General features: G+C 39.7%; 1 protein-coding gene across 2 annotated transcripts in view; it reads right to left on the minus strand.

Moving 5' to 3' along the window:
• The window catches only part of vps13b (vacuolar protein sorting 13 homolog B), a 324,831-nt gene that overhangs the window by 152,664 nt on the left and 152,933 nt on the right, over nucleotides 1-19,234 (minus strand). For both annotated transcript variants that reach the window (XM_088929247.1, XM_088929248.1), the window contains exon 22: nucleotides 12,828-12,955. In XM_088929247.1, coding sequence (XP_088785373.1) covers nucleotides 12,828-12,955 — 128 coding nt within the window. The remainder of the gene's footprint in view (nucleotides 1-12,827; nucleotides 12,956-19,234) is intronic.

Below are 19,234 nucleotides of genomic sequence, written 5' to 3' on the forward strand. Positions count from 1 at the left end.
AGAATATTTTAATGCATTTCATCAATGCCATGGATATGATCAGGACCAATAAGTGGCACAGTGCATCTGACAGCAGTATCGCAAAGTGCGCTCATAGTTCATAGAAACTGGGCGTTCATGGAAAGACCTACAGTATTAAAAGCAGTACAGCACAATATCTGCGTTTAATAAGTTTTTTTTTTGTAACTGTTGGGCCTCTGACAGGAATTGGAAAACACACACAGTAGTAACAGAATATGAGACAGTGCTGTGATGTCGCAGTCGTCCCACCTTTCATCATTCTAAAAACAGGATATACAATTGCATGCCTGTCCCACGTGGTTTCCTTTTTTCATTAGTCTTCAAAGTAGCGTTTGAAATATGAATACTTTCACGCGCTGATACTTGCGGCCTGTTTCTTAAAGACAGGCACGCATAAAAACTCCTGCTGTCGTTTGATGGGCTACTGGATCTCTCGAAACGTTTCATGATCTGGAAGGGTGCAAAGCATGTACTGTACTGTACATATTGAATAGGCCTGGAAGCTCTAGTTTGCCTTACGGGCAAACCAGCTAAGGAATTAATTTATTATGGTATGAGCAGCTTAGTTTTTAAGATGGTGTTACAGAAGCATTTCCTAGACCATAATAACATAGAATGAAGGCCACGCACTGTGGTCCTTATTTAGCTCTGCAAAACAAATGCTCATTCTAATGCTTACTATATGTGCATCTTATGCCTCACAGTGTAGTTAATTTACACAGCACAACAGTGACCTAACTTTTTTATTGCACTAGGGATGCTAAGTACATACTTGTTAGCTTTACATTTCTCTAACCATTTTGTAGCGAGAAAGCCATAACGGCCAGTTTTTACTGCCGGTGGAACAGTGTGGTTAGAATTGATTTGAAGGAGTGTATTTCAATAACTTCTGTCACAAACACAAATGTATTGTAGACCTCATTCACTTTTCACAGCCAAAACTATAGTTAAGAAGCGGTAACATTTTCAACATCATCAGTATACAAAATGATTAAAAAGAATCCATCCAAGAATTTTCTAACAATATACCCTACATTTAATTTTGTGGAGATTATACTTTTATTTTTCTATATTTTGTAGCAGCTCTTGTATTCCTAAAAAAGAGTTTGAAATGGCTTGTTTTCTTTCACACACTGAAAAAATGGGGGAGTCCATTAAGGAACAAAATATTTGTGGGAAACTCATATGAGACAGTGATTCCGACAAAATCAAAGGTTTTCAGTTCTTCCAGAAACTTGGAAACCCATGGAAAATCCAAGTCACTTATGTACTGTTTTTCTGGCATTTCATATTTCATCCTCTGCCTGGGCTGAGATGTAGGCTCAACAGAAACACACAAGCTGACAGCAGCACTCTTTCCTAGCAGTCACCCTGCACAGTGCTCCTAACTTTTTGTAGAGTGTTAAAAAAGACATTTTGACTGGAAAGATTTCCAAGGCTTGCCATGAGAAATCAAGAAGACCCCTTTCTGTTCTTTCCTTCCATGAATATTATAAAGAAGCAGAATAGGGTCTCTAATGTCTAGTGAAACTGGACAGCTCTAAGTTTGTATTAAACATGCAAAGACAGAAAACATTTCCCCTCAAACTTGCTTGAAACATCTACAGTATATCAGAAATCGATTAGTTTTTTTTTAATGTTCCCTGAAAGATAAATATTATTATAAGCACCTTTCCTTGTACTAAAGAATACTTAAAGCTCAAATAATAAATGTCAAAACCCTGGTTATACATCATAACCCTATTTAGCTAGAAAAGTTGTACAGCTGCATTTAAATGCCTACATTTAGGGAAAAACTCTGGTTTTGATAAAATCCCTTAGTATTTTGTATTACTGTCAGTATTCAAATAATAATAATTCATCTATTGTGCACCCAGTAAAATGAATTGCTTATTTTTTGTAGAAAATACTACCTTATTGTGTAGCAATACATAAGCAAAGATAGGTGGGAATTTCAGAATTAGACCCAAGTTGCTCGGAAGATATAATGACTGGACTTTTTTATTCTGAGAGAATGTGGATTTGGAGATCAGTTATAAAGCCAATTTATTTTTAAAAAGTCATTCACGCACTAGCCATTTTTCCTACAAATATTCGCCAAGATTAAGATACATTACAAAAGCATTTCAATCAAAGCTTATCCCCAAAAAAGGACACTAAGCTGAAAACCTAACACAACTGATGTCACTCAGTCTAGAGAGTGACACTGGTGTTGTAGATACAATTTCAGTGAGGAAAGGTGCTGCAATCCCCTGAAAACAGTCCAACATCTGCAAAGACATGCTATGGTGTAGCTACATAGCGAGACTTGGTACATACAAACAAAACTCGCTCTTTCTTCCCATTGTCTGCCTGTTGACATCAAACACAGTGCTAAAGCAAGAGAATTTACATCTACAAGTGTGTGACAATGTGTGACTGTTAGGTCCTGGCTGTTGAAAGGGTATTATAAACACAGTCACTGATGAGCCAGCTGTTTTCAGAAGCACAGATTTCCTTAACATCTCAAAGAGACAAGGCGCCCTTCTGAGTGCAGTTTGAGATCTACTGTACCATCTCGTAACAGTCTGGGACAGATGTGCCTTGAGTGACCGGACTGTCCCAACAGCATGTGCCACTCGGTCAAACCTACTGGACCAGGGAAACACTTCAGCTTCCGATATCGTCACAACCCAAGTCTGCTGTGAGCACTGTGGGACGCGCAGTGGGGAGACAGGTCAGATGACAAGCATACAGTGGATAATGGTACATTTTGTAGAAAAGTGTACACACAACTCCGCAGAGGCTCAGCAGGTTCAGGTCTGTCATCCAGACGTGGGTCATGTCATTGACCGACTGTGACTGTGATCGTGTACAGGGGGACCTGCAGCAGCTATTTAAAATCCTCAAAGGCACTGACAAAGTCAGCCTAGAGGATTTCTTCAGAAGGAACGGGGTAACAGGAACCAGGGGGCACGTGTGGAAACAAAGCGGAGGTGGACTTCATTTAAGAACAGGAGGAACCTCTTTACCAAAATATTATGGGAGCAAGGAACCAGCTACCCTTTCTCGTGGTTATAGCAACCAAACAGGCTAGACTGGCCAAATGGTTTCCTCTCTTTTAGAAGAGGGACCTTTCTTAGAAACTAGGATGGGAGGATCTGCGGCCTCTCTTGTGCGTGCAGCAATGTGCCTCTGCCCCAAATAGGGCTGCACCTCTGCTACAGGGCTGTACTGCCAGTGTCATAGTAAACGACCGAGACGTTCTCATTCTCTACTGTGTGAGGTCCCAGAGTTCAGACCCTTGAGCTGACACGCGAAAAGCATACAGCTGGCGGATCCCAAAACTCAGGAGGGCAGAACAAAAAAATAACTAGCAACTCCCAAACGTCTGCGCAGTCTGACACACCCAGTGCTCACAGACGGCAGAAAAGGCTGAACTGATGAACAACAGGTGATTCCAAACAAGGGAAGTACAGAAGAAGGAAAAAAAAATCACTGGAAAAAATGAAATCTGTTTGTGCTTATTTGGCCAAGCATAATTAAGATTTGAAAATGTTGAACACCAGAATGGCAAAGAGGCTTTCATCCTTCAGAATTTGGACAAATATTCAAATATTTTGATTTTCTGGAAAAATCTAGAAGATTAATAATTGATTGCAGAAGAAAAAGTATCCAAACTGTTACAGGATCCTGGCTGCAAATCCCACAATGCCTTAGGGTTTAGAGGTCTTAACAAGGACCACTGAACTACTACGGTTCAGATGTTCGCTGTGTGATATGGTAACATAATGGGAATAAATCATCCCGCAAGCCAATGTCAGTTCCTATAGCACTGGGAGTTTTTTTTTGGGCTTTGGAAGAACACTGTGAACGTCTTTTGTTAGCATCCCCAATTGCACCAAAGTAAATTTGCCAAACGGCCGGCATTCTTGTTTAGATGCACTGCTTTAAACCACCTCCTCGCATCCAAAAACACAGAGGCTATACGAAAGTTCTGCCCCGGAATAGCATAAGACACAATGATTCCATCTTATTCAAGCAGGGAAAAACAGGTTCATGAACTGTGCACTCTGTTCACATTTCTCACGCAGCAAAGAAAAAAAGGAAAACTGCCTCCCTTTTAATTTCTAGAAAATCTTTAGAGATAACAAATAGAAAATATTCCCACTGGACTGACACTGTTGCAGTTGTTTTCAGTGGGGTACTCGTGCTTAGCTACTGAGTAACAAACAGAAGGTACTTCATGAGTTCCCTATCTTTAGATATTACAGTATATTATTCAACTTTCCACTCTTCCATGACTTAAAAGATGTACTGTAAATTTTCAGCATTTTTGAAGAAAGAAAGGCAAATAGATGTAAAGTATAAGAACATGTAATCTTATATTTAAGGTTCACAATATTTTGTTACTGTGTTGTTGTATTGTATTCTTAGCACAAAACCCTTGCCCACTGCAAGTGGCCCTAGTGCTTATTTTTAAAGATTTTAAGCTGAGTCGGCAGAGGCTATATATATTATATATTATTATGTACCCTCTCGATATTAGTGGTAATTCTTCATTTCCTCATAGAATGAATCTTACCACTTTAAGGATTAATGAAAAGATCTTTAATTTTAATGCCAAAAGTTTCTTTTCTATCTTTTTCTGCAAGTTACTGCATTCACTGTTAAGAGTTTTACTTTTTAACTTTCTTTTCCAGGTGCTGCCTACATTGTTGACTAAAACAGTGTTTCAATCACAGCTTTACTGAAAAACGCTGGGGCTGACGGCTTCATTCCCGATCTGTGTGATGCCAGTGTGGAGGTGTAGTGCCAGTTACTTCCCACTGTGCCCAAAATTTCCAGCGCCTCCTGCCACTTTGTTGTTCTTCATCTGTGCGCTTGGCATTCACCGGGACTTGGCATTCACCGGCACTTGGCATTCACCGGGACTTGGCATTCACCGGGACTTGCTGGTAAAGTTAAAAGCTCACCTCTAACCAGGGCTCGGTGGATGAACTGAATATCAATTGAAGGTCAGGACTTCCCCTTCCTTAGGTCTAAAACTTCCTTGGTTTGGGGTAAATGGGACATAAACAGTCCATGTGGCTGTAAATAAACCACAGCCATCATTTTGGTGTCCTTCGTCTGTCCATCACCTGCTCATTCTATCACAAAGTTCTCATTTGGACCTCTGTCTTTCCTTGTTGGTGGTCCAGCCTCTCGTGCTAGGAGTCTGGCCTGTTCTGCTATGCCCAGGAAGCCTTGTGCTCTTGATCAATACATTCACCGACCACCTGGCAATTTTCCAGAAACCATTCCTGGTATAAAACCCAACTGTATCTTTGCAGTCAAGGCGATATTTACCTTGAGTCCTTCTAAAGTGGTGCAAACATTTGTCTGCTGTTCTGCATCCAAGCTTGAGGGTGATTCCCTAACACATTCTTGAAAAATGCTCTCTTTTGCTTGGGTCCATCGGTGCTTTGACGTGGACGTTTTCTTCCGTAGGCAATGTGTGTGAGATAGTGAGTTTGCTGAAAGGATGTGACGATCCAGCAATTTTGAGCTTTTTGAGATTTTCAACTGCCTAGGATCCATGACGAGTAAAAGATGATACATTTTGGAAGCCTTCATTTTCATTACAATGTGAAGAAATGTAGGAAGATTGCTGCATAAATACGTAAGTAAATTAAAGTTTAAGATATAATTTCCATTGCTATTTTTCCAGACTCTTTTTATGCATTGGGTGATCCAGAAAATTACCTTGTTTATGTTGGAAATGCACCATGTAGAATAATAACAACACAGTGTGCTATGAATATCTGAATGGTTTAATGCACCATTTACGATGGTAGGAGGTCAGATGAATTTGTCTTCTCATGTTTCTAAAGTCACTGATTAACATCATGTCCTGTCAAAGTGAAATGAAATAATTTAATTTAACAAAACAGTTACTGTCATCTTAGAAGCCCTTTTAGGTTTTTCATTTTCCAAATGGAAATGCTTTCCAGTTCCCACTCACACTGTAGGCGTAAAGGACATTTTACATGTATCTGAAAAAATAACACAAAAAGATATGGGAAAATGTATGCAAATAAATCTATATACAATACAATGTAACACTGGTTCTAACTGCATAGTCATTGGTCAGGAGAGGAAGAAAGCCCACATATATATTTTTAAAATAAATCATACTGGAACCTGGCCAAGACACCTGAATTAACATTGTATTCTTCAAACAAGTACTCTGAGACTTCTTTTCTTTTTAATAACCTCATTGTACAAGGGGCCTCTGCTTAATGCTTCCTATGAAGGACAGCACCTGTAACAGCAAAGAGCTCCCCAGCTCTCTGCTCTGTGTTGACTTAGTTCAGGCTCAGAATCACTACCCGAGAAGAAACAGCACTTTATTTTTATATTTATCCTGGGGCTGAAATCACTGAAGAGTCTTTGCCAAGTTGACTACTATAGCCAAATGGTTATAAATACTGTATGTACAAGGTAACAAAGTGCCATTTAAGCTTGTTCAAGCTGTTAAGTGCACTTCAGTCACTAAATTTAGCTAGGGGCATCTATAGCCTTTTTTCTTTTTTTGCTATTTTGAACTGATATAACAGTAGTGGAAGTAGACATCCAGTGCAGTTTCAGCAGAAAGCTCTGACCCGGTTCATTCCAAAATTATTTTCCCCACTGCATGACAGTGCCTAATAGTATAGTTATACCAGGCTCAGCTATTTAAACTTGTCCTAATCCCAACTTTTACAGTAAACTGAATGGGCATGTTGCTGCCAGTCTGCTAATTTAAGTAATGAAACCAATGTATCAAGCATTGGAAATCAACAATAATCCTGTGCAGACTACACAAATCCTGCATCAGCCGAGCACAAGACAATAAATGATGAAGGGAAAGAGTCAGCCTGCTCTGGGGTGACCTGGGAAGTTACCTCACAATGCTTCCACTTCACAACCTTGTGAAGGAGAATACTTCATGTCACTACAGTGTGCACTGTAAATTGAGCATAGGACCTGAGCAGGATGTTATGGAGTCGTTGCTGTACAGATGAGACAACCAAAAGCAAAACCACATGTGAACCTTATTTAAACAAATGTAATGATTAACTTTAAAAAAAAAAAAAGACACTGTAAGAAAGACAGCAAATCTGGCTCCTTAAAGCAGAATTTCTTCTGTGGCATGCACATGTCCAATCAAAGCAATGATAAGTGATACAAGCAGTCTACATGAAGATGTTATCACTACGAGTGGTAGCCTTCTACAGCGGGGACTATTAGACCTGATTCAAGTACATAATATTACAAGATACTGACCAAGTCATCCTCAATACCGTATTACCAACAGTACCTAGCTGTTCTAATGAGCTCATTTTTTTCCCCCAAAACTGTAAAACATTGTATCATGTAGTAATAAAATACAGGAAATAACCCTTCAAGCAGGGAAAGGAAATAAAATACACCCTTGATAGTTTACCTATGAAGACATTCACAACTTTCAACACCAGTGCAAACTTGAAGAACCTGAGCCACACAGCACAAGCATTTATTTCTATAAACTTCATCTCTGTATCGCGTGCATGAATTATTTTCTTTCTGTATATTTGTGGTGATACAAATAAACAACAGTGACTTTTTTTCAGTTCTTCACAGACAGGAAGAAACAGCTCATTTAATTTTTTAAAAAGTTTATTTTAATTTAATTTAAATAATATTGAAAAAAATAACTATTTAGAAACTTCAGTAAAAAAAATAAAATAAGAATGAATAAAATGACCTCAACACCCAGGCATCCCGCAAGCATTTTTGTGAACACAGTCAGAACAGAAGGAAGGAATTCACTCATTCCACAAATAAGTGCAAAGCCTGGCAAACAGGGCACTGATATCCCCATTAATTCCACAATCCAAGTCCAGTGCAATTACACAATCTGACACAAATTCACTGTGGCATGGCAAAGGGGGAAATCTGAGAAGGTAAATACTTTGCATCATGAAATTCTGTGTTTGTTTCTGCTTTGGGGCAGTGTTTGTATTATACCGGTAGGTTTACGGTGATCCAAGTTTGGGCTTTAATGTTGGTGGTCCCGAAAGCAACTTTGCACTGTTACAGATGTTTAAGGGTATATAATCCTGTGAGTTCTCATTGCTCTAACCCCCTGTGTTCACTTATTACTTTTATAAGATAATCACATATATGTACTTTTCCACTTATATCCAGAGAGCCAAAGGTAATGTCTAGCAGAAGCTAGCAGGAAGGTTATGGTTAAGGCTGGAGCAAATGTGAACAGCATAATTCACATTCGCTCACATTCAGCTCACGCCTAATGACAGATGAACTGTTCAATTTAATTTGACTAATTAACAGCAAATGGATCCAAACCTAACCACGGTGGAATGTTTCTCCCCCCAATTAATTTTAAAAATTAAAAAAATATTCATAACATTTACCATTTTTATGTTGCATGAAACATATTTTTGAACATACTATTTGGCTGTGTCAAAGTTACCCTGCTAGGAGTTTTCACAGCACATTCTCTGTGCCACCCTTACTCACATGCATGTCTGTGCCTTTTCATATTCCTACAGTGAATAAGCTGAGCACAATACTCATGCTTTTCAAAGGTTTTGGCAGCTATTCAAAGAATCCTGGACATCTCCCAAACAAGGTGAGCTGTCAAGCCCATGTTAGAAAACAGGGCAGATTAATAACCCAATGTTTTAAGCACAAGCAGTGTTATTTACTATTAGAAATATTAAAATGTATTTTAAGATGTGTACTCCAAGGCATCTATGATTTGTGTCATACCCACCCACAATGAAATGATACTTATAAAAAAAAAAACATTCCGTTATTAAACTAAACCTAGGAACAATCATTTATGTCCTAACAATTTCGGGGAAAAAAATATGATTTATGCGCGCAAAATGAAAGTCGCAATTGTAAATCTTGTGACAATTCAGAGATCTGACAATTGCAGGGAAAGAAAATGAAGTAATCTGCCTGTAAGAGCTCCTCAAGCCGGGGGTCAGGTCCTGTTCATGGAAACCATCTGGCTGGGTCCCTCCGAGCCACACCAAACACAAATGATCTTTTAAAAAAAATATCCTATTCATTAATGCATCACAGCTGCAGCGAGCGTTACTTCATTTTTCCATGGCAACATCCTTTCTGTTTCAAGGATCCGATTTCAGTTTTGGTAGCAACGTGTTCCTCCGCCAATACTGAACACATTCATGTGTTAAATAGGAGGAATTATTGCAAATTCCTGAAACAGAATCACCTCCTGCTCAATTCATATTATGTCAAGGCTGGTGAAGGCAGGGTGTCCTGCTGGGGCAGCCTACGGTTCGAGGAGAAGGCAACAGCACAGCGGTCTGTTCCGAGTGGGGTACCCACTGATGTGCTCATGCCTGGGTAAACCAGCATAGGTGGGACAACACAGAAACCATGGCCAGTAGTAAACTTAGTGACCGCTGAAGCCACACCACAGCTCCCTTACAGCAATTTAAATTAAACTGTGTGTGACCACTACCCCCAAGCAACTCCTGAAAGGTCTCGTCTGTACGCCCTTTCAGTTGTAGAAAAACATGTAACACCCCTGTTCATCTTATGGCTTATTAGAAGATTTTAGAACAGTTCCTGTATGTTTTCGGTCTGAACGCCTTGGTGGCAGCCACGCAGGAGAAAGAAAAAAACACAACTTCCATGTTAAAGAAATAAATCACATGAAGTACAGCAAAACTACAAGTTCTGCTTAAAACAAGAGACGGGTTTATCAGTGTTCTTTTCACTAATATTTCTGTGCTAACAAAACTGAAATATTTTCACCGGGATAATTTTCACTTTAAAAAATTGTCCCATTAGCATCTTCCAATAAAAAGAACATTTAAGAACAGAGAAAGCTACCTATAGAAAAATGTTAATCCTCTTCTCAAGTTTTCAGGAAGTCAGACCAGAAATGCCAACACCATGAGCAGCAATGTTTTTTTTTCCTGGCCATAATGCTGCACTTATGACCAACAGACTCTGAGCCTGAGGAGGAGGAAAAGGTAACACAATAACAAGATACAAGGGACCGCTACATTTCTTTCAACTAAATCCAGCGGCGCTCTTTTAATTATGTAGGACACCTTAAGGACACTATCTTACTACAAGTTTTTTTTTAATAAAAGAATGGGTGTAAATTGGAAGCACTCTCAGGTTTTATTATGTTTCCGACTAAAGAAAGCTAAAATGAAGAATTTTGGAAATACTTGAAGAAGAAAATACTTAAAAGTAAATTGATATTTTCTTAATGCAGTTAAGTACTGTATACAGATGATTTATCTTCATTTTCATAATACAAAAGGCCTCATTGTTGTTATTAACTAAATGCCATCGCATGACAAACCAGAGTGTGATACCTTCTCTTCTATCAAACATCATAATCCGTTGGCTATGAACACCTACAGCAGGTCTCTTATCACAGGGCAACCTAAGGTGCAATATTTCATGTCACATAAAATATGCATGTTTTACCACTTTAATAAAATTATGGAGCGCTGCACAATGTCAAAGTATTCAAGGTCTCTGGCATTTCTGGTATTGAAATGTTATACTGCATTCTATAATCACTCAAACATAAAATGCAGTCAAAGAAACTAAATTATCAGAACAAACTAGTATCAACAAAATCCACAATCTGTAGTTGACCCCTACGGTCACATCAATCAAAGCAGACGAGCAGTCAGAAAGATCCCCTCTCTAGTTTCTCTTTTCAAACTAAAAAGAAGAAAGGAACACACCACATGCAAAAATGAGCACATGCATAGCTTAAGCAAGACCCATTAGGTATTCAGTTTACATCTCACTAAAGTAAATTATTGGACTGAAGTCCTTCAATACCAGGTGTTGGTTTGGTCTGGATTCACTGATATGTCATCAGAACTCTCTCCTAATTACCATGACAATGTGGTCCCAGGACCGGTGAAAACAGCCACTGCTGCATTTTTCCAGCGTGATTAGTTGTCAGGCGATGTACTGTACAATATGGTAAAGATTTTATTACAAAACCAACTGCTTTTCATTTTTATTGTTTGTGCATCCTTGACCAGTGCTTCAGCACTGACACACAGTACAAAAATACATTTTTTTAATCCAAAATGTAAACAGTGGGTTAAATTTGGAAAATGAAAAAGTGGTTTTAATGATACCAGAAAGAAAAAAGAGTAATGCATCATGACCTCATCATCATATAATTCATCATATAATTTGTGCAACAATTAATTTTATGTAAAAAAATTAAAATCATCTCAACTGCAGGCAGAGGTTCTGCTATGTTGCCAAGGTATAAGGCCAGAAATAAGATGAAAAGCTGCAGGCTACAGTACATGATCATGTCGGCAAGGAAAGTCTGCTGTAAGAACAGGAGGTGATTTTCAGCACTTCATAAGGTACAAAAACAATACTTCTAAGCCATCTGTCTCCCCTATTGAAAAAAGTCAAACCTTAATGCTCATCTACTCTTTTAATTAGTGAATGCTTTCAAAGTGCAGTGCCTGAGATTGAGACCCTGTAATGATTGACTATTTTTTAATTGTTTTCAGTTCTGGTACAGTCACGCATTTTAGCCATGAAGAATGTAGTGTAAGTAACTTGTAAAGGTCAGTTTATTAACAGTGGCAATTAACTAACAAGGTCTAATTTGTCAAATAACCAGTTCGATTAAAATATAAAAAGAGTCCATCTGGAAACAAGCAGCAGCTGACACTGGGATGACAAGAGACAGGAATAGGAAACACAGGATTAGAGTGTTCAACCTGTGAGGTACTCAATGACTTTGAAGGGTATCCCCAGAAATAAGGGGAAAACATTAACTCCAAGTCTAAAAGCCTGCAAAATAATTGCTCTTACAAAGAGGATCTCTTCTTTGTTGGTGAAGGTCCCGTTGACCATCAGTTCTGTAAATGAACAGCTGTAATTCTAACAATTAGAGGATTTCATCTCCACTATCCTGCTGAAATGTTTGTTTTTATGTTTGTAGGGTTTTTTTTGGGAGGGGGCTGAGACTTTGAATGCAGGGACTTTATTTTTAATGGTGGGGATTAACTGTTCCATTGGACAACAAACAGAAGACATAGAACAATCGCTTTGTTAATTTTGTAGTGATCTTAAAATTAAACTTGCTTCAGCAGTAAACTTAACTACATAATTAAGCAATGTGAAGCAGTGGAACTCATTATGTGTTGAGAATTAATTACAACAATAAAAGCACAAGCAATATTGTGAGCTCAGAATCCTGTATTTTGTAGCTAAAAGATATAGAAAGTATGAGGTCACTTGCTGGCTCTAATGCAGCAACACGAACAGTTTAAAATTAATGTTGTCGTCTATTACCTTATGAGGGATGTTTCACATTTTTTTCTTTTGGACAAAATACATTTCGGCTGTTACCTTGTAGGGCCTATGCAACCAATGCATGTGCTCTTTTTTTAATGAGGTACTTCTGTACTTAGGTCTGAACATTTGATTGTTGCCCATAAGGGATGACCTGTGGCTAGGGGGCTGCACATCAGTGCTAGAAGAAGTGCATGATGAAAAGTGCAGTATGCCAAGCGCTTTGTGATGCAGCGAATTGAAAACTGCTACACAAATGCAAGCAATCATTGATTACTTTTCAATACTGATTCCCCCCCCCCCAACCCAGGGGTGTGCAGGGTAATTCAAACATTTTTGGAGTGTTAGCCTGATCATTTCTACAACGTAAGCAACAATGGAATTCTAAACGCTTGAAGGATTATTTCCTCCAAAAGCAAATTAAGGATTCTTCGTCAAGGTCTTAAAAAAGAACTTACCTGAAGTGTAAGGCGCTTCACCCCGTCCCAGACCAGCCCAATGAATTCCTTCATTTTCTCCTCCGAGCTTGTCCAGGGCTCTGGTGCTCTTGGCATGACCTTTACGGGCAGGGACAGAGGCCGGGACTCTGAAACACACAAGGCAACATGACACAGCTGACCAGGGAGGCACCTCACTGCGCAGAACATGTGTAACTCTATGGCAAAAATTAAACTTTTGCAGAGCAGCCTTTAATGTCATCACATCTATTATAGGGGCTCCTAGACATTACACACACAGGCATCACAGAGCACTGGTGACAACCCGAGCTTCGTATAAAAAACTGATGTTGCAGAGCTGCACCGCGGTTCGCTGCCATGGTTTCTAAACACCTTATTCAGTCACTTTGAAGGTCTATTCACCTACTGTCAACTAACCTGAGTGACTATGACAGCCCCAAAATATATTATTGTCATACAAAATACCAATGTCTGATATATCTACAGTAGTTAATCTGTCACAGTTGTATAAAAATAAAATAACGCATGCAGTACATGGTACATTGCAATCCCTTAGCTGCTCAAACGCAGCTCAGTTTTTACGTTTCTTACCTCCCCATTTGCACTTTTAGGAAAACCAGCGCTGTGAAAAGTGATGACGCATCATGACAACGCAGAGCCCTGAACAACGACCTGTCATCCGCCCGGCAACTGATAATATCCTATAAGGTTCCAACTACCCAAAGAAGGCTGACAAAGAGTTAACCATGGCTCTTTTTTTAAAAACACTCATTACAAAACTAACAACAGTTCTTTCCACCAGAGAGAAAAAAAAAAAGCTTTTCACCGCTTTAAAAATCTGAATGTTTAACCCATCAGGATGTGAGACGTTCAGATGCAGAGGGACCACGCAATGTCTCTGAAGAGACATTAAAGCGTTCGCAGTGATTTAAAGGTTTGACTATTCAGCAGCTATCCCAGAGTCGTCGTGAAAAGGTGATGTCACTCATCTTGAGGCACTTTTTAGACCTCTAGCCCCTGAATATCACTTAAACAGTTGCCAGCGTTGCCTTGGTTACCAGTACACCGCGACACGCGCTCATTCTCTAGGCCTGTAGGTAAGCAGGCTGCAGGTGTGGGCTGCCCCCCACCCCAATGACACTCAGACGTGCTCCATAAGGACCAGGAGGAAAGCAGCTGAACACATACGACTGTCACCGCTGATGGATCTCATCGTTACAGGGTGAGTAATCTTCCCAGGAACATGAAAAGTAAAGAGAAATGTGAATCCCTCCAGATGGTTAATTCTTTTGTGTGGAACGCACAGACATTACAGTACTCTCTGCGGCTACAGCAGCGTCTTATGTGGCCCTCCTGTCTAGACTGATGACACGATCCCCGGGGGACACCCGCGCTCCTGCGCCCTGCGGCGGGCTGCACGGTCCGTTCCGCGATCCGCCACGCACGTCGGCGGGAGTCGTCCAGAACAGCCCGTCACAAACCATCTACTCGGGTTGGAGGTTTGGGGTGCTGCCGAAAATAGCTTCTCACACTCCAAAAATATTAAGGACAGGAAAAAATGTACAGAGATAAAACGCCGAATGCCGATAGTGAGGCTGAAGTGAACGTTTTCCTTAGGGAAGGTGAGGAAGAAAGGCAGCCCAGCATGCTTGCAGATGCCAGGACATATCCTGATCATGTCCTCTGACTTGCACAACCCCTGTCTACCACTGCTGGTCCTGCAGCACACAAGAACTGCGAGCAGCACTCTCCTCTTCAACCACATCATGTGGGACAGCTGTTAACTTGTGACCGCATGACCAGTTTCACCTTATTTTTCCTGAGGGAAAAAAGCGCCATCACAGTAAACAGACACCCTTAAACACCTTGCAGTCCTATCTCATATTTTTACCTGAAAGAAATGTAAACATTGGGTCCATTTGCCACTTAAAGGGTGTCTGGTTTTACTCAATAAGTACCATGGAAGTACAATCCGAAAAAAAGCACACTTATGATGTTTTTAAAGTTCTCGGTTCAGTTGTTACTTAATGACAAACATATTTCGGCAACTGAGACGCATTCAGATCCTCTGGAATGCAATCAAAGTAGACAAATTCAAAAACCATGGGGAGCTGCAGTAAACATTCCAAACCCAGTAACACAGAAGACTCTATCCTTTCATACCAATTTCAGACAGATACCTGCAAAAAAAAGATGTTTGCCCCCACACACCATGTGCTGAGTGATGCAAATCTGGAGTTTTGCACCACATTTCACTTCCTTCTGTCATCAAGAATGAGATGTAAGTGACCGAGGAGTGGTACAAATGGAGAAAAAAAAAGTAAACAATGAAATAGGAATGTGCTTTTTAGCAAAACTCTACTAATTCCAGAATTTATTCCAGAATAAATTATAGAGTGAAATCCCTCTGCTTCCATACTGTTGACGAAGATCCACCACAGCCTATGCATATTTCTGCAGTGGCTTAATTTAAGCCCATGGAATGTTAAAAATGATCTTTCCCTGCCTCTATGCTAGTAAAACAGCTGTGATGCTAAGCTAATGCAGAAACGCTGTTGGGGGAAAAAAAATTGTATGTTAACACCATCAATGGGCACTCTGATCACAGATCAAACTGAAGACAAACTGCTGTGCTCAGTATTAGGGAAATAGGCCCGTCGAAGGCTCAGAAGAGCGTTCATGTACTGTATCTCTGTTCAAAATCTGCTGTACTATAATACACAGGCTCCCTTACCAAGCCTTAGTACCTTGCTATAAAGATGGTTTTGATTTTTTGTTCAGCAGCGAAGAAAAAAATGTAAGAAATAATTACAGATACATTATATTTTTTTGAATATTTTTATTTCAAAATCAACTAACTGAGTGAATGTATTAATTTAAATATCTGAAACCCGGTTAAGTTGGTTAATAACGGGCATATCTGCTTGAACTGTCTCTAACACACCATGGGGAGGGGTAAATAATGAATTGCTCTTCAGCTTGTAGACTTGACTCCATGTCTCAGGGTATTTTTTTCCACATGCAACAAAACGTGGAAAAAATACCATTAAATTAAAATCAAAGCATGACCATGTGAATTTACCTAGAAGCCACCCGAGTCAATGAATCCAAAATGATCCGTCTCCCAGAGAATTTGCATATACAATCTGCCCTGAGAGAACTTGCACATTCTTTTGTTCTTATTTTGCTGAACTCCTGGTATGTTCCTCATTAAGAGTGGTCTATAATAACAATGAAGTGTTGTATATTGTGTTACAGCTGCACAAAAGGCTGCATCAAGACCTCTAATAACCAGTATACTATTTGTTTTGGACGCAGGTTTGTGTTTGTTTAAACATTTATTCTGCATCATTTGTTAATATTAAAACTGCCAGGAAAACCAGCATCAAACGAAATGTTATGATGTATGACAAGAGTTCTTTCTCTTGTTTCTTTCAGAACTGTGAAGAATTTTCCCTCCTTCCTACCAGCCTCCAGTTTGTGGCTTTGGAACAGAGAGGTGGAGGAAGCGTTCACTAAGAGACTGGAACCGTACAGCTGACCTATGGAAGGAGCAGTGTGTGCCAGCACCCCCACAACTATCTGTGCAGGAAACCAGAAGGGAGGCTGACACCACAGCGGAGGAGCCCACATGAGTCTCACTAGAGCTGTCAAGGCTGATCTTCGGGCTGCGTCACAATGGCATTTCCCTTCTTGCAGAGACGCACAGAGAAGTAGCGAAACGCTTCAGCTAAAAAAAAAACAGTTTTAACTTCGTTTCTTTTTCTCTTCACCATGGCTCATTCAGATCTGATCTAACTGGAATGTCCTACAGACTACATGACCTGATTTTTCTAGGGGAGAAGTGAGGAGGCAGGTAACAGCCACTCTTAATCCGGACAGCAAGGTTACACCCAGTCACTGAGAGGAGATACCACTGTTCCTCAATTGTTCTCTCGCCAGATTCCCTTTCCAGTCCCATGACCTGAAATGGCGCATTACGGGGCTTGACCTGGGTGATCTCCACCCGTCTGCACAGTCCAGCCTACGGAACTACCACAGCCACACAGCCCTGACCTGAGTCACCAAGAAATAACCCCATCAAGGGTGCTAAGACAACAATGAGCAAAATAAAACTGGATCTCGAAAACACGCCAACAACCCTATGAACTACTAAAGAGGGAAAACAGGAGTGGAATCAGCAGAAAGTACTGGTATGCTTCCTTTAATAAAGCCAATAGAAATGAGGTCTTTCTGATAGAGCTAATGTTAGACAGACTCCCTTCGTAATCAAGACGAGAATGAACACATGCCAGAGTGGTTACTGCACCTACTGCACTGCTGCTTCCCAGTAGTCTCTTAAAGAGCAGTTCACTTTGTTATTCTTCTACAGAAGTAAAAACAGAACTTATCTTAACTAGTACCTAAATAGCAGTATCCTTGCAAATTTACTTGTAATGTAAGGAATTCACAAAAACCGCTGGTATTAAATAAACTGTAGCATAGTGGTTAACTACCCATCTTACCTTTTTCTTAAGAGCCCTTCACCATTACCAAGATAAGCTATTTAGACTGTTAAAAACTAAATAAAAAGTTATTCTTCAGATCAGTTTCCAGGCAACAATAATTAAATGACTACCACACAGTTATTTCAGTTAAATCTTTGATTGTTTTTTCAATAAACAGCAAGGGTAAGAGAATTCTAGTAATAGCGGTCTGACTCATGAACCGCGAACGCAAGAAAACATCACAGGAATGCCTAATCTTTAAAAAAACCTCTCACAGTGACAGTGTCCCTTCAAAATGAACATTTATAACTAATCCCTGTCCCCTATGATAAAATGTGATACACAATGCTAATATTTCACAGAGATCTCCCCAGTGGAGGGAGATTAAAGTATGAGTTTCTCAAAAATTGTGCACATTTCCCCAGAGCCAACAGCTAACATTAGCATCCAAAATGATAGGAGTGAGGTCATTATTCAAATAGTTTCTCTTGTATAACTAGATACTCCGGAGGCCCGCAATCTTAACAACCTCTGAGCTAACTTCAGTTTCACAAGAATAATAAAGAAAATAGTAAAGGCAAGCTTTGTTTAGTTAAACGGAACGTAGATCTTTAAAAGAGCCCCTGCTTAGGCATTAAGCAAAATTTCACATTAAGCTCATTTCACAAGTGGCGAGCACAGCTCATCCCTAGCCGGGATTTGATTATTGTCTCTCAGGCATACTCCCAGCCATGAGCCTCAGAGCACCTCCTCCAACACCAGCGCATTCCCCTGTGCCAAAAGGCCAGCCTCCCATCGCAGGATTACTCACTGCTTATTGGATGATATCACCTTGACGTGCTTTCCGAATGATCCCAGCAGCGCTCTCCCTCTCTACATTATAGTCATGGCACCAGTGTGGCAGGCACACTTCATCCCCAGCAAGGGATTTGTGCCTCAGAGATACATATACAGTATATACAGCCCACGGCCACACAGAGCCTCACCAGCAGTAAATTAAGGCTGGAGTCTTGATAGCAGAAGAATTCAAAACTACTGAGGGACAAGTGAATAGCTTTGTGATATGTTTACAAATGAGCGCTGATTCGCTGGAAAAACAAAAAAAAATGACATTCAAAATGCCTCATCTAAAGTGTAGTACTCGCTGCATTCAAATTTAAATTCATAAATATACTTTTGTACACTTTTCACACTGCCTATAACCTGTGCAGCACAGTCCAACTCTGTAATTGTTTGTTTGCAATTCCAAAGAGAAGAAATAGGGATTTTGTCCTAGGAAAAAATGGGGTATCACAATGTTAAAAGTTTGATCTACCTAAAGAGACAAGTGTATGCCTATCACATAAGGCATTTGCCAGAATTAAAACCAATTACATCAAACTCAAACACAGACCAAGGTATTCACTGTGATCTTATGTTCTGTGACCAGCAGTGACTTACGTATGGAATACGAATAAAACATCATAATATATGGATGAAGCTTTTAATGATGCTGTCATCACTATCACATCACCAAGTGAAATCAAAGAGTCAAATGATATCATTATAGACAACAAAGCACATACAATGTGTATATCTTTATCGATATGAAAAATGAATGGTGTCATGAAAATGCTCTAAATATGTATCACTATTTGGACACCATGCAAAAAAAATTAATACATTTGTTTGCATATTTCTTTCTTTTATAACAAACGTAAGCGAAATATTCTCAAGAAAATACTGACGCAGAAATAATAGGCTTTGGGGACCTCTGCATTCACTTAATTTATACAGATTTTGATTCATGGAGGCACTCCTCCAATTTTAATGTTCTCTACTTCTGTTTGAAGGAGATTATTTTTAACTTTAATCTCATTTGCTTTTATTTGGCTGACCATCATTCATTTATCTAAGCAAAAAGAAATCTGTTCTTCCCTG

The sequence above is a fragment of the Atractosteus spatula genome, chromosome 12, assembly GCF_055471065.1.
Source record: "Atractosteus spatula isolate fAtrSpa1 chromosome 12, fAtrSpa1.hap1, whole genome shotgun sequence".
In the NCBI taxonomy this organism is placed as follows: Eukaryota; Metazoa; Chordata; class Actinopteri; order Semionotiformes; family Lepisosteidae; genus Atractosteus; species Atractosteus spatula.